Source organism: Microtus pennsylvanicus, chromosome 5, assembly GCF_037038515.1.
Source record: "Microtus pennsylvanicus isolate mMicPen1 chromosome 5, mMicPen1.hap1, whole genome shotgun sequence".
Taxonomy (NCBI): domain Eukaryota; kingdom Metazoa; phylum Chordata; class Mammalia; order Rodentia; family Cricetidae; genus Microtus; species Microtus pennsylvanicus.
Window position 1 is genome coordinate 42972302 of NC_134583.1, and position 24064 is coordinate 42996365.

Sequence of the window (24064 nt, forward strand, 5' to 3'; positions counted from 1 at the left end):
CAATGCCACACCAGTTTGGAATTATGATTAATAGGGTGGTATTTATTTAAAGGGGAAAAAACTTACAGATCACTGTCAGCCCTCTGCGTAACCAGGAAGGAAGTCAAGTCACCGGCGGAGCAGGAAGTGAAGAGAGAGAGGAAAGGGAAGTGGCCGCTTTTTTAAAGGGAGAGAGACCACGCCCCAAGGGGCTGGTATCTCAGAGGCGATAGGCTGGAGGAGTGGGAGGACCTCCCGTAACACCTCCCCCTTTTGTTTAAATAAGAGAGTTCTAAACCTACTATGAAATTATATACAATAAGTACAAATATCCTATTCTAACTAGCTTAGGTCTTGTATAATAAATAACTTGGCCAAGTCATGAGAGAAAAGTAACTACATCTATATAGTCTTCAACCCCATCGAAGATCCGAGAAGGGAAATAATGTTACCTGGTTAATTAGGAAGTTCAATAAAACAACTTCCAAAACATGCAACAAATCACAGAGACAACTAGCTACCTAGGCAATCACCCAAAGTCACATTAGCAGCGTTGAAGCAACCAACTTTGGCTAAGGCCTAACATAACTGACACACCATTTTCAAAGGCAAGCAACTTTTCAAAACTATCTTACCCTGTCTTGGCAGGATAAGACAGCCCTGTTTTATCCATTGATGCATGCTCTGTATCTTTGTCAGTGGTTGAGGTATGGGCATTTCTTTGCCCCAAGGCCAGTTCTGCCAAAAGGAAAGGCTCCAGGTGGAGTGTCTTTGGTGCTCAACATTCTCTCGGGAATAGAGTGGTGTTGCCAGGAGCAATTGTGTCTCACTATCACGAAACTCTGAGTTAGATTAAAGGCCATTTTCTACAGCTCTTTGAAGAGGTTGAAGACTATCTATCTATACTGAGTATAATCTCTATATATCTAAAGAACCTGATTAGTCTGATTATAAATGACAAACTTAGATGACTATTTATCTATATAATTCTCAATATCTATCTAACTTAAAGACTAAGACAATAAACAACTGTGAAACAAATGAGGACAATGACCTCCAAATATAAACAATGTACAAATATACATTGCAATATGGTAAATATATATCAATGCACAAACATTATATAAGTATCTTAATCAGAGGTAGAAATGTACATTGCAATATGGTAAATGTATACAATATATATATCAATACAATATATGTCAATACATAAAAAATGTTTTAAACAGACATAGAAACATGCATGCATACAATAGTCAATATAATTTAACTTTGTTTCAATATACAAGAATTGATACCAATATATTTGTCTAAAAGCAGTAACTCACAATTATAAATCTATAATCCCATCATTCCCTCTTTTTTTTTTTTTCAAAATGATCCCTGAGCTTATAAAATTCCTCCCCCAACCTCCCAACCCCTAAATGATGTCCCTAAACCCAGGGGTAAACTTTACTGGGAGAGGGGACGTCGTCCTCTAGAATTACTTCCAGCTGTCATGGGGGCGACGTTCTTTCTGGGGGATCCTGTGAAAGTAAAATGATGGTTAAATTTCAAGATCAATGTCTTTTAAAATTGCAAATAGTCTCTGAGTATTTTGTGGAGGTCTGGCCAGGTGTACAAGATGTGCACCATTTCAGCTAACCAAGTTGGGATCGTCTTGTGCAGCTGGTATCCAAAACAGGTCTTGTAGTAGCGCTATCAGTATCATGACGTCATATCAACCAGGTAGAGTTGTTGTTGTGGGGCCCCATCTTCTTCCTGGAAACTTCAAATGTCACTTTGGGAAAAACTCATTGTTCATTGTGAAAAACTTAAACATTAATCATATAGACATATATATATATACATATATATTCAATAAAAGGCATGATATATATATTCAATGAAAAGTATGATAGATATGAAGAAAAGCAAAGATGTTTTCTAAACTCATATTTCTTTCTGTCCCACATCATGGCTCTTGACATGAGACAGAAACTCCAGAAACTCTGGGTTTTTCTCTTACTAACAGGCTTGGAATTGGAGAGGGACTGAGCCAGAGTCCAACTTCAAAACCAGCTTTATAAATTTAGAAATATGGTTTAATATTACTTACACAACCCATTCAGTTTTCTTGATATTTCCTATCGGGCAGGTATTTTTCCATCTGTCAGTATCCAAACATCCAGGGTCCCTTGAATTTCTCAAAGATGAGTGTTTTCCTGTGGAGATAAGAACAGAACCCTGCCCCCATTCTATATGTTTTTCTTACCACCTGTATGAATATCATCATTGTGGATGAGTTGTCATTTCTCCTTTCCAAGAGGTTTCTCTTCTTCAAATCGAAACTTTATTAATTTTGATGGTATCCACAATTTTTCTTCTCCTGTGGAAACAAGAGCAAAACCCCTTCCCCAACGTAGCACATCTCCTGGCTTCCACTGAGAGGTCAGCACATCTTTGAAATAAATCGGTTGATTTAGTTCAGCAGACTTTTCCATTATCCAATGTCTCTCTGCTGCTGTCGTTCCTTTCTCATTAGCGTTAAGAAAATTCAAGGTTAATAAAGCATTATGTAATCTATTTCTGGGGGTATTTTCGGTCCCTTTCTGTTTGTTCAGCATATCCTTTATAGTACGATTTGATCTTTCTATAACTGCCTGACCTGTAGGATTATTTGGTATACCTGTAATGTGTTTTATATTATAATAATCAAAAAAGCGTTTCATTTTCTTAGATACATATGCTGGACCATTATCTGTCTTTATTTGCGCAGGTATACCCATGATGGCCATAACTTCCAATAAATGTGTGATTACTGAATCAGCCTTTTCTGAGCTCAGGGCAGTAGCCCATTGAAAACCTGAATACGTGTCTATGGTGTGGTGTACATATTTTAATTTACCAAATTCTATAAAGTGGAACACATCCATCTGCCAGATTTCATTTCTCTTAGTGCCCTTTGGGTTACTCCCTGCAGGCAACGGTGTTTGATTATAGAAAGAACAAGTAGGACATCTCTTTATAATGTCCTTAGCTTGTTGCCAAGTAATGGAAAATTCTTTCTTTAGGCCTTTACTATTGACATGATGCTTCTTATGAAATTCTGAGGCCTGCAACACACTTCCAATCAATAATTGATCAATCTCAGCGTTGCCTTGGGCTAGAGGACCAGGCAGACCTGTATGGGAACGGATGTGTGTTATGTACATCGGACAAAGCCTGTTCCTGACTGTGTCTTGTACCTGGATAAACAATGAAGTCAACTCTGTGTCATCTGGTATAAATTCAGCGGTTTCAATATGCAAGATAACTCTTTCTGCATATTGTGAATCTGTAACTATATTAAGAGGTTCTTTAAAATCCCTTAGCACCATAAGAATGGCATATAATTCTGCCTTCTGGACAGAATTATAAGGGCTTTGTTCCACCTTATTCAATTCATCTGACTTGTAACCTGCTTTCCCTGATTTATTTGCATCAGTATAGAATGTACGGGCTCCAGTTATTGGAGCATCACGTACAATTCTAGGAAGAATCCAAGAAGTTCTTTTTATGAGGTTAAGTCTACCACTTTTGGGATAGTTGCTATTAATTTCTCCCAAAAAATTAGCACAAGCTCTTTGCCACGGTTCATTGTCTTCCCATAACTTTTTTATTTCTTCTGTAGTAAAAGGCACTATAATTTCTGCTGGGTCTATACCTGCTAGTTGACGAAGTCTCAGCTTACCTTTTATAATTAATTCAGAGACTTTTTCCACATAAGTTTTTAATTTTTTACTTGGTTTATTAGGTATAAATATCCACTCTAAAATAATATCTTCCCTCTGCATTAGAATCCCTGTAGGAGAAATTCTGGAAGGCAATATGACTAGGATGCAGCTAAGATTTGGGTTCACCCTATCCACATGTGCCTCCTGTAATTTTTCCTCAATCATTGTCAGTTCCTTTTCTGCTTCAGCTGTCAGTTTTCTTGGACTATTCAAATCTTTATCACCATCTAAGGTTTTGTTTAAATGAACTATTAGATCAGGTGTTATCCCAACAGCTGGTCGTAGACTGGAAATGTCTCCTAACAATCTTTGGAAGTCATTAAGAGTCTTCAACCGGTCTCTCCTAATTTGTGCCTTTTGCGTTTTAATTTTCTCTAACCCTATTCTGTAACCTAGGTAATTAATAGAATTTCCTCTTTGAATCTTTTCAGGGGCAATTTGTAATCCCCACCTAGGCAAGACTTTCTTTACTTCTTCAAACATCCTTTCTAAAGTATCTTTATTTGAATCAGATAACAAGATGTCATCCATGTAATGATAAATAATGGACTTGGGGAATTGTTTACGAATTATTTCCAATGGCTTACTTACAAAATATTGGCACAGTGTAGGACTATTGAGCATACCCTGTGGGAGGACAGTCCATTGATATCTCCTATTGGGCTGAGAATTATTATAAGTAGGCACTGTGAAGGCAAATTTTTCTCTATCCTTTTCTTGTAACGGTATAGTGAAAAAACAATCTTTCAAATCAATAACTATAAGAGGCCATCCTTTTGGTAACAGAGAAGGCAAAGGAATTCCAGATTGTAGTGAGCCCATAGGTTGAATTACTTTGTTGACAGCTCTTAGATCTGTCACCATTCTCCATTTACCAGATTTCTTTTTTACAACAAACACAGGAGAATTCCAAGGGCTGGTTGATTCTTCAATGTGGTGAGCATCTAGTTGCTCCTGCACCAGCTGTTCCAATGCCTGTAGTTTATCTTCAGCTAGAGGCCACTGTTTGATCCATATTGGCTTCTCAGTTAGCCATTTTAAAGGTAGGGCTGTTGGTACCTCTAAAGGTTTGGTATTTGCTGTATGTTCTTGGACAGCCTGAATGGCTAGTGACCTTTTTCCATAATACCTCATCATATACTTCCCAGAATTATGAGTTCCTGGAACTACAGGAATGTTAATCTGGGTATTCCATTGCTGTAGCAGGTCACGGCCCCATAAATTTATGGCAATATTGGCTATATATGGCCTTAGTCTTCCTATTTGCCCTTCGGGCCCTATGCATTCAACCCATCTTGTGCTTTGTTTTACACGAGATAGGGTTCCAATTCCCAGGAACTGAACATCTACCTCTTGAAGAGGCCAATTCGGATGCCAAGATTCTGGGGTAATGATACTTACATCCGCACCTGTGTCTAATAAGCCTTCAATAAAAGTGCCATTTATACAGACTCTTAGCTTTGGTCTTTGATCATTAATAGAAGTCTGCCAAAATATACGTTTACTCTGTCCAACTGGGTTTTTTGACTCATCCTCCACATGGATTTCATCATTTAGACCAGTATTACTTTTTACAGCAGAAATTGGAGCTTTTAATTTTCTTGGTGAGGCACGTTCTCCACTGTGACTGGGAATGACTGGGCCACTGTTGGCTTGGGGGCCTGCGAGAGGCCCCTCAAGGAGTTTCCCGACGGTATCGGGTTGCCTTGTTTGTCTGTTGTTGACCTGCATTCATTGGACCAATGTCGGCCTTTACCGCATCTCCTACATATACCTGAAGGCCTAGGTCTCCTATCTTTGTCATTCCCAGAGGAGATAATATTCCTAGAAATTCTGTGCCTGCAATCCCTTTTCAGATGTCCTAATTTACCACAATTAAAACACCTGGCAGTTTGATGTCTCCTCATTGCTGTGGAAATCGCTTCTCCTACCCAAGATTCATCGTTATAGCTAAACGTCTCAACATTCATCGTATGCTGAATCCATTCATCCATAGGTGCTGATCTAGACTTTAAAGGCCCAATTATCTTTTTGCATTCTATGTTTGCATTCTCAAAAGCTAGAGATTCAAGAAGTATTCGTCTAGCTTCTGGGTCTGTTACCCCTATGTCCAGAGCCTTAATTAATCTTTGCAAAAAGTCAATAAAGGGTTCTCTCTGTCCCTGCCTAATTCTGGTATATGATTCAACCCTTTTTGCTGGATCTTGTATCCTATTCCAAGCATTTAAAGCTGCTTGGTGACATAGACACAGTACTTCATCATCATAAAGAGCTTGGACCTGTGGATCAGCATATTCTCCTGCACCAAGAATTTGATCTTGGGAAACCTCAATACCTTTTGCTCTTCCTTGCTGTTCCATATGTTTGGATTCTTCTCTGAAATAAATTCCAAACATCAAGGAAGGTCCATTATCTAAAACTGCAGACACTAACTGATGGAAATCATGGGGGGTAGCTCTAGCATTAGAAGCCCAAGTCCTTATCATTTCCTTTACGTATGCAGAGTGCAAGCCAAAATTAACAATAGCTTGCTTAATTTCTTTTAGATCATTCATTGCTATTGGCGTCCATCTAGCTTCTCTGACTCCCTTTGAGCCTTTAGAAGTTGACGCTTTGTCAGAATTAAGTATAGGGTATGCTGCTAAAACCTTTGGTAAGCCAGTTCTAATAGCTGGTGTTGGCATTGTATCCTGTCCTTGTGCCTTATTACTCTGTTCACCAGCTCCAATCATTTCTTCAATCATTTCAAGTCTTTTTATTATTGTCTCTTTTGAATCCTTAATCTCCTGACCTGCATGAGTTTCTAGTAAAGATTGTATGGTTCTTAGGAGTGCCATGATCTTCCTAAATGATAGAATATGCAAAAGAATACTGAAACCTAGTAACCAGTAAATTAAGTTATCCCCATAGTCATATAAACCTTGCATAATATAACCCATTGTATTGGTAACCAGAACAGTAAAATTCGCGTTGGAAACGGGAACTGCCATATTACCTATTATCCAGCAGGTGGCGCTGTTGCCAAGTCTCGACGAAAACACGGTCCTGTTTCAGAGTCCGCCTAGTATTTGTTAAAAACTGGAAAATGTAAGTTGCTCAACAAAGTAAATGTAATTAAATCAATTCCAGAGATGGAACCAGAAACCAGAATCCAGGGGTAGAGAAGAACAACCTGGAAGCCGCTTATGCCTCCACGTGACAGAGTCACCCTGAGGGGTTGTAGCTTTCAGCAACCGCGTGCTCTGGTTCGCGCCACTTAAGAGCTGTGCTTGCAAGGGAGATTTAAAAACGACTCAGAAAAGAGCAAACCAGGCGGGCAGAGACTACGCGGGCCTGTGGAGTTTAAATCCACAGGCAGCGGCTGAGGAAGCAAAGGCTCCCGCCAAGCTGAACAAGCACCCGCCAAGCCGAACTTGCGGCCGCCAAGCCGAACTTCCGGCCGCCAAGCCGAACTCGCGGCTGCCAGCCGGGAGAGGTTCTAAAACCAAACGTTGGGCGCCAAATGAAGGCGTAAGTCACAAACAATGCCACACCAGTTTGGAATTATGATTAATAGGGTGGTATTTATTTAAAGGGGAAAAAACTTACAGATCACTGTCAGCCCTCTGCGTAACCAGGAAGGAAGTCAAGTCACCGGCGGAGCAGGAAGTGAAGAGAGAGAGGAAAGGGAATTGGCCGCTTTTTTAAAGGGAGAGAGACCACGCCCCAAGGGGCTGGTATCTCAGAGGCGATAGGCTGGAGGAGTGGGAGGACCTCCCGTAACAGTAGGGCTTTCGGGTTTTCCGTTAACTTGCCACTGCACCAGAAGCCTGAGCCAGGTGGCTAAGCCAAGGGCTTAGCTGAGATGAGATCTGGATGTGTTTGGAGATGTCCACCACTCATTTCTCATGCATCCCCCTACTCCCCGTTTTCACTTGAGTTCTGTCCGATTGCAACAGGCTCGAGTCCTAGTAAGGCATGGGCTTCCGGATAGGTTCCTGTGATTCAAGCCAATCACTCAAAAGCCCTGGGTGGCCTTTTATAAAAATCCTTTTAAATTGGGGCTAACATCTAACGTAAAGCAAGCAAGGCTCCAAAGCCCACAGTTTCTAGATGTGTGCCCCTGCCTGCTCCCCTGCTCCCCACTCCCTGCTTCTCTAAGCTGTTTGCTGTTTGTCTCATTCTGGGCCCCTTCCCCCTACCCCCCCCCCCCCAGCTGTTCGCTGTTTCTCTCACTCTGGGATTTAAAAAAAAACTGTTTCCCCCTGTCCTTCCACTCTCCCGGTTTCTGCCACCTAACTGCACTGTAATTTTATGTTGGTCAGCTGACACTGTCTGTCTGTTAGAATGCTGTGGCCGCAGTATGTCTGTGCACGTATATGGATTCATGTTTCTTTGTGCATGTGTTCTCGTTTTAAGATAACTCCAGACTAAAACAGCTCTGGAAAAATACAAACACATGGGTAACCGCCATTTTGACCTCGATCACCATCTTGGGTAAAAGTACCCATGTGTGCTAATATTCTTTGACTTATTAAAATATTCCTTTAATCTTATTACATTTACTAGCATTGGTAAACTGTAACTAACTGGATAAAATACACATCTACATTTACCATATGTCCAGTTAAAAATAACAGGTAATGGTACCCAATTCTCAAGTGCCTTTACAGATCTCAGAGTATGGCATTTAACAAAAGAGCCTCTAACACAAAGACACGCCAGCTTCTGCAGCATCCTTTAGCTCCTGCACGAATATACGCGGTTATGTCTTTGAACACCGGATTTTTTATAAAGAAGCAAAAAATACCAAATGGAAAAAAGAAAGCATATTTAACAAGTGGTGCAGGCATAACTGGATATTAACACATAGAAGAATTAAAATAGACCCATATCTATCACCATGCACAAAACTCAAGTCTAAATGGATCAAAGACCTCAATATAAGCCAGCCACACTGAACCTTATAGAAGAGAAAGTGGGAAGCATACTTGAACGCATTAGCACAGGAGACCACTTCCTAAATATAACCCCAGAAGCACAGACACTGAGGGAAACAATTAGTAAATGGGACCTCCTGAAACTGAAAAGCTTCTGTAAAGCAAAGGACACGGTCAACAAGACAAAATGACAGCCTACAGAATGGGAAAAGATCTTCACTAACCCCATATCAGACAGAGGACTGATTTCCAAAATATATAAAGAACTCAAGAAATTGGACACCAAAAGATCACATAATCCAATTAAAAATAAAATGGAGTAGAGACCTAAACTGAGAACTCTCAACAGAGGAATCTAAAATGGCTGAAAGAGGGCTGGAGAGATGGCTCAGTGGTTAAGAGCATTGTCTGCTCTTCCAAAGGTCCTGAGTTCAATTCCCAGCAACCACATAGTGGCTCACAATCATCTGTAATGAGGTCTGGTGCCGTCTTCTGACCTGCAGACATACACACAGAATATTGTATCCATAATGAATAAATAAATATTTTTTAAAAAATAATAAAATAAAATAAAATGGCTGAAAGACACTTAAGGAAATGTTCAACATCCTTTGTCATCAGAGAAATGCAAATTAAACAACTCTGAGATTCCATCTTACACCTGAAAGAAGGGCCAAGATCAAAACCACTGATGACAACTTATTCTAGAGAGGTTGTGGAGAAAAGGGAACACTTCTGCATTGCTGGTGGGAATGCAAGTTGGTATGGCCCCTTTGAATATCAGTATGGCAATTTCTCAGAAAATTAGGAAACAATCTTCCTCAAGACCCAGCAATACCACTTTTGGGTATATATCCAAAGGATGCTCAATTGTGCCACAAGGACATGTGCTCAACTATGTTCATAGCAGCTTTGTTTGTCATAGCCAGAACCTGGAAACAACCTGAATGCCCCTTGATCGAAGAATGGATTTTAAAAAAATGTGGCACATTTACACAATGAAGTATTACACAGCAGAAAAAAATAACGACAGCTTGAATTTTGCAGGAAAATGGATAGAACTAGAAAACATTATTTTGAGTGTGGTAACCCAGAGACAGAAAGACAATTATCACATGTACTCACTCATAGGTGGTTTTTAAACATAAAGCAAGAAAGCCGCCTACAAACCACAATCCCAGAGAACCTAGACAACAATGTGGACACCAAGAGAGACTTACATAGATCTAATCTACATGGGAAGTAGAAAGTAGAAAAAGAGACGATCTCCTGAGTAAATTGGGAGCATGGGGACCTTGGGGGAGGATTGAAGTGGGGAAAGGAAAGGCAGGGAGGGGAGCAGAGAAAAATGTAGAGCTCAATAAATATATTTAAAAAAAAGTACGCATGTACAGAAAAAAATAAAGGCAAAATTTAAATAAAAGGATATACATGGTTGCAAAGAGCATTTCCCCTCCAGGCTTGCCTTTGGGTTTGGCAAAGCCATCCATCCACACAGGAAAAAGCGGCCTTTCACCTCTTCAGCTTCCTGAATGCCTTCTGGTGAATCGATCTTCTCATCCTGCCGAGACAGGTAGACTAAATCTTCCCCCTACAGGAAAATCTTTGGGCCTCTTGTACTCAGCAGCTAACAGCAAGCACTGCTTCTAGGCTGATGTTCTCCAAGGACTGAGAAGAGGCTTGTAGCTCATTACTTTATTTGCTAAGTTTCCTGCTAACATGCAGACAGGTGTGCCTCTTTTTTTTTTTTTTTTTTGGTTTTTCGAGACAGGGTTTCTCTGTAGCTTTGGAGCTTGTCCTGGAACTAGCTCTTGTAGGCCAGGCTGGTCTCGAACTCACAGAGATCCTACTGCCTCTGCCTCCCAAGTGCTGGGATTAAAGGCGTGCGCCACCCACCGCCCGGCAAGGCGTGCCTCTTTAACAGGCTTCATAGTCCAGGACTAACAGGTTTCAGGTGTATCTTAAAAATCCAGAATCCCCAGTTCCCTTTATCAAGAATAAGGTCTCGCAAAAAACTAACAATCTCCAGAGTCAATTTTAACCCCAGCCAGTTTCAAGCATATGTTACGGGTCACTCCTGCTGTCTGGGAGGACAACTTACAAAGGGCTCTCCAGACAACACCAACACCTGCCCCAGCTCCTGGGACTTCACATTGGTACCAGCTCTCCTGCCTCAAGAACACCTAAATCTGTTTTTATCTGCTATTGTGTCCCAATTATACACCTGAGCCTCACCTGTACAACCAGGGCACCCCTCTGTCCCATTCTTTCTGGCTTAATAACTTCCATGGCTAGCCCCATTCATAAAACCAATATTAACATTGTTTTTTTTTTCCTCCTAGCCACCTTCCTTCTCTTCTCCCTCAAAAAGCAGCTGCTTGAGGTCTCCAGGTTGACATCAAACCGGATTCTGCTCCAGCCATTCCTCCTGCTGAGCATAAGCCCACTTCCCAGATCTCCCCTCCCCCACATTGCCCCATGCCCACAGGAAGTAGCCAGACTCTATATCCAATGCCCCTATATCCACGGACTCTGGGATGTTTCATTGGAAGTGAGACCCCAGCCTTCTAATACTTCTATATCCAAGGAGTCTTGGATAATTGATTGAAAGCATCATCCTAGCCCTGGCATCCATATTTGGAAGCCTCTCCCCTGGGAGTTGACTTGGTTTGGACTCCACCTCTGGAAAATCCCACCAAGCACTGACCCCTCCTCAGGGAGGGTCAGGACCACTCCCACAGGCTATTTAGGCTGCTGCCCCCAAAAGAAACATGTGGTCTTCAGGTTCTGCATGGCCCCCCTTTCTCTCTCTCTCTCTCTCTCTCTCTCTCTCTCTCTCTCTCTCTTTCTCTCTCTCTCTCCCCGGCCATGCTCCTGGCCACGCTGTATTTATTAAATGTGGGCATCTTTTATTTTGGTCTAATTTGGTCTGATTGGAATTATTTGTGTCGGCGGAGAGGCTTGTTTTAAGAAATATACCTAATACTTTTCTTCTTTTTTATTATTTATTTATTTATTGGTGTTTTGAAACAGGGTTTCTCTGTATAACAGCCCTGGCTGTCCTGGAACTCTCATTGTAGATCAGGCTGGCCTCAGACTCAGAGATCTGCCTGCCTCTGCCTCTCGCGTGATACCCTGCCAGGCCATTTCTTTTCTTAAAGAGACAAACTAATGTTAAAATATGAAGACTGTGTAGATCCTCTGTTCCTACCCCTCATTTTCTCCTCACACAACATAAAAGTCAGAGTCTATACCCCTCCCTGCGAGGTGGTGTTGCATAGGGCTTCTTACCGCCTCCCTGTCCTCCTCCACGCATTTACCACACAGGACACTGAGCTGGGGCTTTGCTAGGGCTTCTGCACTGGATGCCTGGTCCTTTTTGTTTTTCAAGACAGGGTTTTAGGGTGTAGCCCTGGCTGTCCTGGAACTCACTCTTGTAGACCAGGCTGGCCTCGAACTCAGAGAGCCACCTACCTCTGCCTCTTGTTGAGACAGTCTTACGCAGCACAGCAGCACAGTCTGGTCTCAAACTTGCTATATAATCCAGGGTGGCCTTGAATGCTAGATTCCCAAGACTCCACCTCCAAGTACAGGGATATTTATTTATTTATTTATGGGTTGTTTTTTGCTGGCCTTGAACTCACAGAGATCTGCTTACTTCTACCTTCACGGGTGCTGGGATTAAAGGCACGTGTTATCATGCCTGGCTAACCTTTTTTTCTGATTCCCATTTAGTCAGTGTAGAAGGCAGCACACAACTGCCACAGTGTGCATGTGAAGGCCAGGAGAGAATTTAAAAGTCAGCTCTCTCCTACATGTGCGTCCCAGGGATTGAGCTCAGATTATTCATTAGGTTTCCATGCAAGTGGTGTCTCTAATCACTGAATCATATCACTGGCTCCGATTTTTATTTTTAAATTTTATACTTGGTTTTCTCAGAGACAGGGTCTAATTATATACTTCAGGCTGGCCTTGAACATGCTATACAGCCACTCCAACCTTGAACCTCACATCCTCTTGCCTCGTGTTTCTGAGTGCTAGGATTATGGGTCTGTGCTACCACAATTTTTTAGTCTTAGACAGAGCACTGAAGATTCCCAGGGTCACTCTTGGATTGTTCACATATACACACATGTGCAGTTACATACATTCAAATATGTGCACACACACACACACACCACGTGCTCATGAAAAGAAAAACAAACAAATGAACAAAAAACTAGTGAATTTTCCAAAGTTTACAGGTCTAGTTGGGACAACAGTGAGACTTTGGATGACTGCTGCCCCTGAAAGAGGCTGGAAACGCTAAAGCAGAGGCAAAAAGAGGCATCAGCAATGGAACAGGTAACCAAGACCTTTCCAGGGTGTTTGGGCTGCACCTCAGAAGAGCAGCTGAGTTCCCCAGAAATAGAATGTAGTGTCGACAGCTGACTAGTTCCATAAGCTTGTTATAAGGATTTTGAGGGCAACAGCCATGTTTATGGATTTCTTCCCAGTTTGTATCAGAATCTGGGACAGACTTCAGACACAAATACTTTTTATCCAAGGCATAAAAGAATGAGAAAGGGGAGCTGGAGAGATGGCTCAGCGGATAAGAGCATTGCCTGCTCTTCCAGAGGTCCTGAGTTCAATTCCCAGCAACCACATGGTGGCTCACAACCGTCTGTAATGAGGTCTAGTGCCCTCTTCAGACATGCACGCAGACAGAACATTGTATACATAATAAATAATTTTTTTAAAAAAAAGCAGCTTTAAAAAAATGAGAAAGTCCAGGTGTGGTGGTACAACATAATCTTTAATTCTTTAATCCCAGCCCTTGGGAGACAGCTGAACCTCTGAGTTCCAGACCACTACATAAGAGAAACCCTGTCTTGAAAAACAACATATAAAACACACACACACACACACACACACACACACACACACAGAGAGAGAGAGAGAGAGAGAGAGAGAGAGAGAGAGAGAGAGAGAGAGAAATAGAGAAAGAACAACGATGACAAACCAAAAAACAAAACAAAATAAAACAACAACAACAAAACAACGAAATTGAAAAACCAGGAGTGGAGGAGATGGCACAGTGGGTCAGAGCCCCGGGTGCCCAGGGTGCACTGTGTGCGGTGGTGCACGCCTTTTCTTCAGCATTTGGGAGGCAGAGATAGGCAGATCTCTGAGAATTCAAAGTTAGACTGGTCTACAAAGCGAGTTCCTGGGCAGAGAAACCCTGCCTCTAAAATCGAAAACAACAAAAAAGCCCTTTCTGAGGACCCACGTCCAGAGCACCCTAACCATGGTGGCTCACAAACCTCTTTAACTCCAGCTGGATTCTGGAGATCTAACAATCTCTGCTGGCCTCTACAAGCACCAGCCACCAAATACATACATGCAGGCCAAATACTCATACACATAAGATAGTTTTAAATACTCAAAGGAGGCCAGCATGGTGGTGCACACCTTTAACACCGGTACAGGGCAAGGCAGGAAGAATTCGAGGCTAGCCTGGCCTACAAAGTGAGTTTCAGGACAGCCAGGAAAACACAGTGAGACCCTGTCTCAAAATAAAAAGAAAGTATTATGAATATGATGTAGCTCCGTAACAGGTTTGTCTAGCATGTTCAAGGTATCCTTACCAAAAAAAAAGAAAAAAAATGTGTTCAAACGGGAGACTGAGAAGAGTGGAAATGGACGTCCCGGAACGCAGGGACACACACACGTTCAAACAAGCGCACGTCTCTGGGAGCCATTATCCACAAGAGACACGCACGCACGCAAGACCCAACGCCAGGCCGGAGGAGGGGCCGATCTGCAGAAACCCGGAGACTGAGATTCCAGGCGGGGCCAACAGGTAGGCCTGGCACGTAAGTGTCCTCCCACAACTAGAGCGTGCTAAGTTACGTCACATCACTTCCGGTCTGGTAGGTAAGATGGGGAAACAAAAGGAGACGGAGGACGCATGCGTCGAGTGGGTCCCGGAATCCGGTGGATTCTTCCGTTCAGGCCTGGGGAAGTGCTTCCGGGTCTCTGCCGGCTGCCGGCTCTTGGCGCGGTAAGTGCGGAAACGAAGCTATTGCCGTCTCCTTGCTTATTCTTTCTTCCTGCTTCCAGAGAAACCCCGTTCCTTTGACTCGCCTCCCCAGGAACTCATCTATTCCGCTCCTTGACGCTTAACGACATCCTGCTCATTGGCTGCTTCCTTAAATCTAAGCCCCACCCATCACACAAGTTCCGTCATTCACTGGTTTCACTTCCTGTCACCCAGCATTTCTTTCAGTTAATTGGCTTCAGCCAGGCCGCGCGCATTTTTTGCGACTAGCATCCCTATTAGGGCAAAAACCTGTCAGAGACCCGCCCCTGCCTCCTTCCTGTTGGTCAAGCTCACAGTTATTATTATAATGAGCAAAGAATGGGCGGTGGTGGGTAGGGTTTTAGGATACAGATTTTGTCAGTACTTTTGGGATGAGGGTTGGCTCTGTTTTCCTGTCACACGGGCCTGGGACGCTTTGGTGTAGGGAATGGCAGCGGCTAGTTCTGCGTGGATCAGATTAGAACAAAAGATAGAGTAGAGCCGAGTGTGATGGCTGGTGTACGCCTTTAATCCCAGCATTCGGGGGCTGAGGCATGCGGATCTCTGTGAGTTTGGGACTAGCCTGGTCTTTATAGTGAGTTCCATATTAGCCAGGGCTACTTAATGAGACCCCATCTCATTGGGAAAAAAAAAGGGGGGGGGACACCAATTCTGTTTTTTCTGTGCTCTTGCTACATCGCTGGACTAGGATCCCTTGTGTATGTTCTAAATAAACCCCACCCAGCGTGCGACATAAAGTCAAGCCTACCTGTCACTGGGTCTTACGAGCTGATAGATTTTAAATCAGCTTCTTGATGGCCTTCCTGGGCTTCAGCTTTAATCCACAAAGTTGACTTTATTTGTTCTCTTACATGTCAATTCATCATTCATTCTTCTGCTTATTGTCTGTCTATTTGTCCATGCTTCCTAGTTGTGTGTAGTGTAGTTTGACTGGTCGGTGAGAGGTGGTTCATGTCCAAAACATTTTTGCACTGTTTGGATGTGATATGAATCAAAAGAGCAAAGAATGAGTTTTATGATGTCTGTGTTTGTGTGTGTGTTAAAGGAGACTTTTACTGGATTCCTGCTAGTGCTAATTTTGTATATAATCACAATGCCACATTCCATCTCTGGCTCCCAGTCTCTTCTCTCCTTAAGCGGCAAAGAACTTTATCCATTATTTTGTTTTGTTGTCAGAATAACTTTAAGGATGATATAATTGTTATTATCCCCATTTTTACAGATGAGGAAACTGAGGCCCAGAGAGGTTAAGTGTATTGGCCAAAGTCAAACAGCTAGTAAGTGATGGAGCCAGGACTCAAACTCAGGTCTGTCTGATTTCGAGAGGGAAGGGAAGCTTCTCTCCTGCCTTCCACTCCACCCCACCCCTAAATCAAATTACAACTGCATCAGAACAAAACAAAACATACTCACTTGACCCTCTCCCTCAGCTTAGGGGCCATGTCCACCCTGTTCCCGTCACTGTTCCCTCGTGTGACTGAGACACTGTGGTTTAATCTGGATCGACCCTGTGTGGAGGAGACAGAGCTGCAGCAGCAGGAGCAGCAGCATCAGGCCTGGGTGAGTGAGGACCTAGCTCAGCATGGAGACGACCTTACCTTATCCTGGAGACCTGCTTAGGAAAAGCATTTTTCTCTGAGTTGGGATCAGTCATGCTGGGTACTTGGAGACTGAAGTTATTATTTCGTGAAGCCCTAACTGCTTGAGGGAACATAGGACTTCAGGGCTAGATTACTTGTCAAGCTCCAGACAGCCTAAATTCTATCTATATTTAATCACAGGACTTAATGATTTTAACTTAATTACTTACAAGATGCCATATTTCAGGCTGAGTGTCTCACTTTACTCTCTTCAGAATTACATGAGAAACCTGAGGCCAAAAGACTTCACACACAATTTTATAAAGAGCAGATGACAGGAGAAAGGGGGTCGAATCTTCCTGAGAACTGGGTGTGGGGGGAGAGAAGCTTTGTTTCAACATTTGGGGATCTTGGAAGGGATAGAGTAAGCCAGTCCCATGCCCTTGACCTGCTCTGCTTGGGCCTTGGCCCTACTTTTCCCCAAACTCCTTTGCCCACAGCTTCAAAGCATCGCAGAGAAAGACAACAACCTGGTACCTATTGGCAAGCCAGCCTCAGAGGTGAGTGGCGCCAGCGGGTGGGGACGATATGGAGCTCAGTAGACCAGGGCTTCATTTTAATTTAATGGCCTTGCTTCTGACTCAGAACACTTGTTCTTATTAAGAGTAGACAGCAAAAGTGGGAACTTGAGGGGGTAGGCATTAGGCCTAGCATTAAGGTCCTTCATGTCATGCAGCCGCCTCCCATACTCAAGGTGGGCAGGGTTGGAAAGGAGGAGGCTCCCTGTAGGCTAGCTCTTGACCTGGCCCAGGTAGCCCTGAGACCTCCAGACTCTCTCTGACCCCACCAGCACTATGATGATGAAGAGGAAGAGGATGATGAAGATGACGAGGACAGTGAAGAGGATTCAGAAGATGATGAGGACATGCAGGACATGGATGAGATGAATGACTATAATGAGTCCCCTGATGATGGAGAGGTCAACGAGGTAGGCGGGGTGTAGGGAGTGCCTTTGTTCCTAGGCTCCTGCCCCCGATCTAACTGATGGCCGAGGGATGCAGAAACCCTGGCTCTACCCAGGGGCAGGATCTGGGCTGAGACTGGCTGAGGCCCCTCCCCACCCACACCCAGCCTCCTCTTCAGGTGGACATGGAAGGCAACGAACAGGATCAGGACCAGTGGATGATCTAGGTAGACAAGCCAAGGTGGCCTCAGGGTGATTCCAGGCCACCCCAACCTATCTTACATCCACAGCCTCAGCCCCTCAGCCTGCAGAACCAGCTGTGATTGTAGTGTCTAAAGCTTACCCTTAGGCACTGTCTCTGCTGCTTCCAGGACAAGGTCTCCTTGGGCCCTCCCAGGCCATCAGTCTTCCCTTGAATCCCGAGAGCCTGAGCCCATCCCACCTTCCTGGCTGGTACCTCATTCCTTGGTTGCCAGGTGTGGTCTCTTTCTAACCCTCTTTAATAAAGACACAGGACTGATTCTTTTCCCCAATGTCTATTCCCTGTTTGTTGGTGGGACCCAGAGGAGTCCAGTTATCTCTTCTTGGACAGTGGGAAGGGGTCATTTAAGGGATCTCAGGCAAACCTAATGGATCAGGTGGGCTAGGATCGGAGGCCAGGCTTCTGTGATTGATAATTCTTGTGGCCTAGCTGGCACCTGGATGCGCTACGGGGCCTCATTGTTTGCAGCTGCCTCTGATTCCATCCAGAAGCTGAGTCCCACAGCTGGGAGGCTCTGGGGGCTCTGCCAGCCAGCTTTCTTTGTTGTAATTTATTTATGCTTAGAGATTTTTTTTGTATGTATGTGTGTACATGTATATCACATGTGTGCCTGTGTCATGTGAGTGCTGGAAATTGAACCTGAGTCCTCCAGATAGGGAGCAGCAGCCAGTGCTCTTAACTGTTGAGCCATCTTTCCAGCCCTTAATATTAAGAGAATAAGCAATCTCAGAAGAAGGAAGGACTCACCTGGAGGGAGCGATCGATAACAGAACAAGGGCTCAGGACTCCTGCTTGCAGTCTCCAGTTTTCTAGGAGAGGATCTTGTGGGACCAAGAAGACTGATAGAATTTGACACTTTGGATTGATATGGAGTTGGGGGCAGGCCGAGTTGAGAAGAAAGCTTCCCCAGCCTGAACCTAGCATATGCTGGACACTAAACAGAAAGGGAAAGGGGATATTTTGAGGTCCTTGCTTGAGTGGGGTTGTGGTTGTATCAGTAAATATCCCAGGTCCTGGATCTCAGCCAGGTCCAGCATAGGTGAGTTGGGCTATGCCATCCTTGATGGCAGGGAAGTCTGGGAGGCTGGTGTGGTGGAGGCGACAGCGATAGCGGCTGCAGCTCTTTGTGTATTGTAGGAAGCGGGGTGCACCAGGGAAAAGCACATGGTCAGCCAATACAGTGGCACCACTTGGGAGTAGAGCATGGGCTTCCAGGAGCTGCAGATCCCGTAGATAATATCGAGGCCGATGTGCCAGCAGCACCAGATCTGCCCGATTCAGCTGGTACTGAGCTCTCAGGCGTGGGATCACTTCCTCTGAGCTGCCCACAATGAGCTCCACCTGTGGGGAAAGCCATAGTGAAGGTGAGAATAGGAAGGACTGCTTCCCCTCTCCTGACCCCCATGACAGACTGATCTCATGCCAGCACTGGTCTAGGCCTGCACAAGTGTCTCCCATTTCCTCCGGCCTCAGAAATTGAGTAGTCAGCATCAGTATTGTAATTCCTAGTATGTGCCGTGAAGAAGCTGGGAATCACAGGATGTGCTGTACCTGAGGTCACACAACTAACTGAACAATAAGATTTGGACTGAGATTTGCTTGGCTGTGGAGAGCTTCCTCTTAGCTGCTGCAGTTATAGTCCGTGAAAATAAGAGCAGATGACTCGGGATTGAGGGAGTAGGAGGAACATGCCCTCCAGGATGCCAGCTGCCTAAGTGGAGCTGCTTCCTTGAATGGGATACTTTCCCAAAAGAAACCTAGCCCCAAGCTGGGGAGATGGAAGCTGACCATTTGCTCATCGAAGCCAGCCAGCCGGATGAGTTTTTCAGCCACTGCTGCTGTACGAGGGTCCCGCTCCACAGTGAGAAGGCGACTCCCAGGGGGCAAAGCCCGCGCAATAAACAGTGTAGAGTATCCGCAGTAGGTGCCCAGCTCCAGCACACAAGCAGGGGCCTTCTCTTCCACCAGCCGCATCAGAATCTGACCTATGGGGTAAGATGGCTGTTGTAGAAGAGATCTAAACCAGGTGTGCCCGGTATGAAACATGCCGCTGTGCTTGCTTCATGCTGTATTTATACATGAGGCTAACAGGCTGACTGCCCTTGCCCACTCCTACCTCCATCCAAGCGTTCTAGACTCAGTTTAAATGTTCCTTCCTCCAGGGGGGTTCAGGCAAAACAACCCCCTTATCTTCAAGGCTCCTGGGACACTTTCAGTTTCATCCTCAAACCCCTGCACTCCCTTATTGTTCATCGTGGTTTTGATTTTGGAATTGGCTAAGTCTGAGAATACTTAGAAGTACTGTGCTGTCTAGACAGACAGCTATCCTCAGTTGGATGTGGAAGCCTCTGGTAGGAAAGAAAATCTAGTAAAGTTCTGAGTTACAATTCCCCCCTGTGTTATGCTCTCTGGGGCCAGCATTTGTGGCTGGTTCACCTCCTCCCTCAGCACCTGGTACAAAGAGTGGCAATAAATGTCTGCTGGATAACTGAATAACTTGGTCCAGGCTCCTCATTTCCAAATGAAAAACAAAAGTCATAAGCACAGGCATGAAGCTTCCTACGTACCTAGCAAAGCAGTGAATAACAGATACCAGATCTTTCCTCTCCTCACTATCTTTTCCTTTTTTTTTTTTTTTTGTATTTTTGAGACAGGGTTTCACTGTAGCTATCAAGCCTGTCCTGGCACTAGCTCTTGTAGACCAGGCTGGACTCGAACTCACAGAGATCTGCCTGCTCCTACCTCCTGAGTGCTGGGATCACTATCTTGGGATTATTTCTGGAACAGAAGGCTGGAGAAGGGAACGCTGACCTTTCACAGGGCCCATGTGACTCAGGTACTCGCAGCAGCTGCTCCAGTGGTCTAGAGTGGTGAGGATGTGACCAGGGTCTCCAGGCAGAGCATGGGTGAGCACGTAGCTGAAGGCCCGTTCCTCAGTTCGAAGTCCTGACAGGCAGTCCCTGAAGCTTCTCAGCAGGACTGTACGCACCAGCAGTCGGAAATGGTGTCGGTATCTCACCAGCAGTGTCACCACGAGTGGCAGGAATGCCAGTGCAATGGCAGGGGACATTGTTCCTACCTGAGTCCTAGGACAGAGGGAGGCTGGGAGGGAAACCTACGTGTACTATTTGCCTGTTGTTTGTGCAGCCTTTATCAGTTTCTGTTACCACACTTGTCCAAACCATGGTTCACAAAGACTGACTTTTGTTTTGGTTTATCGAGACAGGGTTTCTCTGTGGTTTTGGAGCCTGTCCTGAAACTAGCTCTGTAGACCAGGCTGGCCTCGAACTCACAAAGATCCGCCTGCCTCTACTTTCTGAGTGTTGGGATTAAAGGTGTGCACCGCTGCCACCCGGCTGAGAGACTGATTTGAATCCAGCCTATGTGCTCTGCACTTTTCATGCCATGCTGCCTGTGTTTAGTACCCAGCCACAGCTGTCTCCCTTTCTAGTCCTGACAGGATCCTTTTCTGTACTGTTCCTACACCTGTCCATTTTCTTATCTCCCTAACATCATTCCTCTTCAGGACCTTTTCATCAGTTTCTTGGCGTATCTTCCTCCTATAATCTCTGATCTATTATAGTGTAGCCAAAGAAAAAAGCTTGCCAGGCATTGGTGGCACATGCCTCTAATTCCAGCACTCAGGAGGCAGAGGCAGGAGGATCTCTTTGAGTTCAAGGCTACCCTGGTCTACAGAGTTCTTTCCAGAGCAGCCAGGGCTACATAGAGAAACCCTGTCTCAAGAAAGAAAAACCAAAATAAACCAAAAAAAAAAAAAGATAAAAGCTTTGTCTTCAAATCCCGTCATGCTCTCACCATGCTTTACTTTATTAAAAGGATCAAACACTATGCCTAGGTCTGGATGGCTCAGTGGTTGAAAGCACTTGCTGCTCTTGAAGAGGATCTCAGTTTAGTCCCAGAACTCACATGGTGGTTCAGAGACATCTATAACACCAGTTCCAGGAGATCCAACCCCCTCAAGGGCTCACCCAGTGGTGAACACGAGTATAAGCAAAACAAAAAAAACAAAACCTTAGAAAAAACAAAACAAAAATACACACACACACTGAACAACAACAAAAATCCCAAACATTGGAGAGCTGGCTCTATGGTGAAGAGCACTGATTGCTCTTCAAAGGCCCTCGGTTTGATTCTCAACACCAACATCTGGTCAATCACAACTGTTGGTAACTCCAGTTCCAGGGGATCTGATGCCCTCTTCTGGTCGCCACAGACACTGCATGCACATGGTGCACAGAAGTCATCCATACATATGAAATAGAAATAAAATCTTTTAAAAGAACAAAATAAGTACTATTCATGGTATTTTGGTGCGCACTTGTAATCCCAATCATGAGGAAGGCCAAGGTAGAAGGATCTCAAGTTTAAAGTTAATGTGAGCTACACATCTGAGACCCTGTCTAAAAAAATAAATTCAATCTCTATACCAAGTTAATTCTATCCAAGGTCTCTTTCTGTCTGCTCTTCTCTTGAGGTGTTTGTCCTCCTTGGTTCTATGTATTTTCTCCAGTCTTGTCTCAGCTTTTCTATTTCCCCCACTAAGAATTCGCCTCGTAAGTGAAACATGCACACACACACCCCACTTTTACACTATCCAGCTTTCCTCTCCAGGACCCTTTAGGGGATTGCTGTCTTTTTTCCTCCCACTGCCCGCCTACCCAGATCTGACCTTGGCAGACTGTTTTTGCAAGACCTTTAGTTGGAAGGGGAGTGTATGCTAAAATTTAGAGTATATAAATGAATGTAAAAAGGCTTGTGATATGGGCAGGAATTGATGTGATTGGGAACCCACAAGGCCCTGCTTACCTGGGCTGAAGGCTCCTAGAAAAGACCAGAGTACCGGAATGGGAAGTCCTTGAGAGGAATAACCCTGAAGAAGGAGACTGGACCTGATTTCAATTATTGATGCTGAGGCTGTTGTTACCTGAGACCTGTAGCTCAGGTTACCAGGCCCAGTGACAAACTTCAGCTGCCTCCTTTTTTCAGGTACCCTAGAGAAACTTAGCAGAACTCTAGGGTCTTAAAGAATTAATAAATGCTGATAGGCCTGGTGACATCTCCCAAGCCCTTGGGATCAGGACATGGGGCATGATACAAGCCAAAATAATTGAGACGTATTTACTCAGTTCAAAATCCAAGTTTTCTGTGTTAGGGCATAGGTCAAAGAGAAGTTAGGCTGTCTTTCAGTGGCTCACATTTGGTAGAAGTGATGAAGTCAGAAACTCAATAAAATTCAATGTGATCACTAGACTAGGGAATTCCACAATTGTGAAGGAGTGGCACACTATAACCAGTAAATATTTGTGGTTTTGTTTTGAAGATTTATTTATTATGTATACAGTGTTCTACCAGCATGCCAGAAGAGGTTGTGAGCCACCTTGTGGTTGATGGGAATTGAACTCAGGACCTCTGGAAGAGCAGCCAGTGCTGGTAACCTTTGAGCCATCTCTCCAGCCCTTGGTGTGTGTGTGTGGGGGGTGTCTGTTTTTAATTTTTTGTGTATTCAGCCGGGCGGTGGTGGCGCACACCTTTAATCCTAGCACTGGGGAGGCAGAGGCAGGCGAATCTCTGTGAGTTTGAGGCCAGTTTCAGGACAGGCTCCAAAAGCTACACAGGGAAACCGTCTTGAAACAGAAAACAAAAACAATAAAAGAAAAAAATTATGCGTATTCCTGGTTGATCTGCATGTGTGTCTATACACGGTGTACATGTTGTAATGAGGCCAGAAGAGGGCACCGTTTATCCTGGGACTGGAGTTGGATGATTGTGAGGCACCATGTGGGTTTCGGTAAATTGAACTCCGATCCTCTGGAGGCAGCAGTCAGTGCTTCTCATCGCTGAATCGTTTCTAGCCCCAGAATTTGCTAATTTAATAAGTAAATACCACTGGGTTAAGTAAAGGGAGGAAAAGTGCTCAGAATAGGATCAGAAAAGGTTTGTATTTGGGCTGTAATCCCTAACGTGGAGGGAGGACTGCCATCTGCCTGTGCAGGCATAATTCACCTTCATCAAGAAACTGCCAAACGGGACTAGAGATGTTTAGTGGCTAGAAGCCGCCTGCCAGAAAGCCTGACCACCTGACTTCAATCCCTAGAAAACACATGGTGGAAAGACACAGCTAACTTCCACAAGTCATTCCTTGATCTTCACACGTGCAGCATGACACGTGTTCACACTCATATACGTACTGTTTTGCCGGGCATACAGACGTACATGTAATCCTAGCACTCGGAAGGCAGAAGCAAGTGGTTCTCTAAATTCGAGACCAGTCTAGTCTACATAGCGAGTTTCAGGCTAGCCAGGTTACAAGGAGAAACCTTGGTCACACAGATACAAAGAAACTGGCAATTGGCTCCCGAGGGAAGCGCGTCCCTCCCGTGGCGCTGAACAGTTTATCTAATAGAGTTCGCACCCACGAAGGTGGCCTTGACACCACGTGATCTCACAACTCACGCTCTGGCCAGGCGACCGAAGGCTTCAGAGCCAGAGACTGGGAAAACAA

General features: G+C 44.4%; 2 protein-coding genes across 9 annotated transcripts; one reads left to right on the plus strand and one right to left on the minus strand.

Annotated features, from left to right (window-relative positions):
• The first annotated feature begins 14569 nt into the window (after positions 1 to 14569).
• Positions 14570 to 17807, plus strand: Anapc15 (anaphase promoting complex subunit 15). 8 transcript variants are annotated; one of them, XM_075971640.1, is made up of 6 exons: positions 14570 to 14696; positions 15958 to 16042; positions 16166 to 16295; positions 16816 to 16875; positions 17166 to 17303; positions 17447 to 17807. In XM_075971640.1, exons 2-6 carry the CDS (start codon positions 16020 to 16022, stop codon positions 17504 to 17506), a joined length of 411 nt encoding a protein of 136 aa, XP_075827755.1. In that variant the 5' UTR covers positions 14570 to 14696; positions 15958 to 16019; the 3' UTR covers positions 17507 to 17807. The 8 variants fall into 8 exon arrangements, with proteins under 8 accessions (XP_075827755.1, XP_075827763.1, XP_075827760.1 ...); XM_075971648.1 differs by having other exon boundaries at positions 15958 to 16012; positions 16171 to 16295; positions 17459 to 17807; XM_075971645.1 differs by having other exon boundaries at positions 14632 to 14696; positions 15958 to 16012.
• Positions 17808 to 18513: 706 nt separating this feature from the next.
• Tomt (transmembrane O-methyltransferase) lies at positions 18514 to 20626 on the minus strand. The gene is made up of 3 exons (XM_075971649.1): positions 20353 to 20626; positions 19330 to 19526; positions 18514 to 18882 (listed from the first exon to the last, which is right to left on the minus strand). Exons 1-3 carry the CDS (start codon positions 20609 to 20611, stop codon positions 18562 to 18564), a joined length of 777 nt encoding a protein of 258 aa, XP_075827764.1. The 5' UTR covers positions 20612 to 20626; the 3' UTR covers positions 18514 to 18561.
• Positions 20627 to 24064: the final 3438 nt, after the last annotated feature.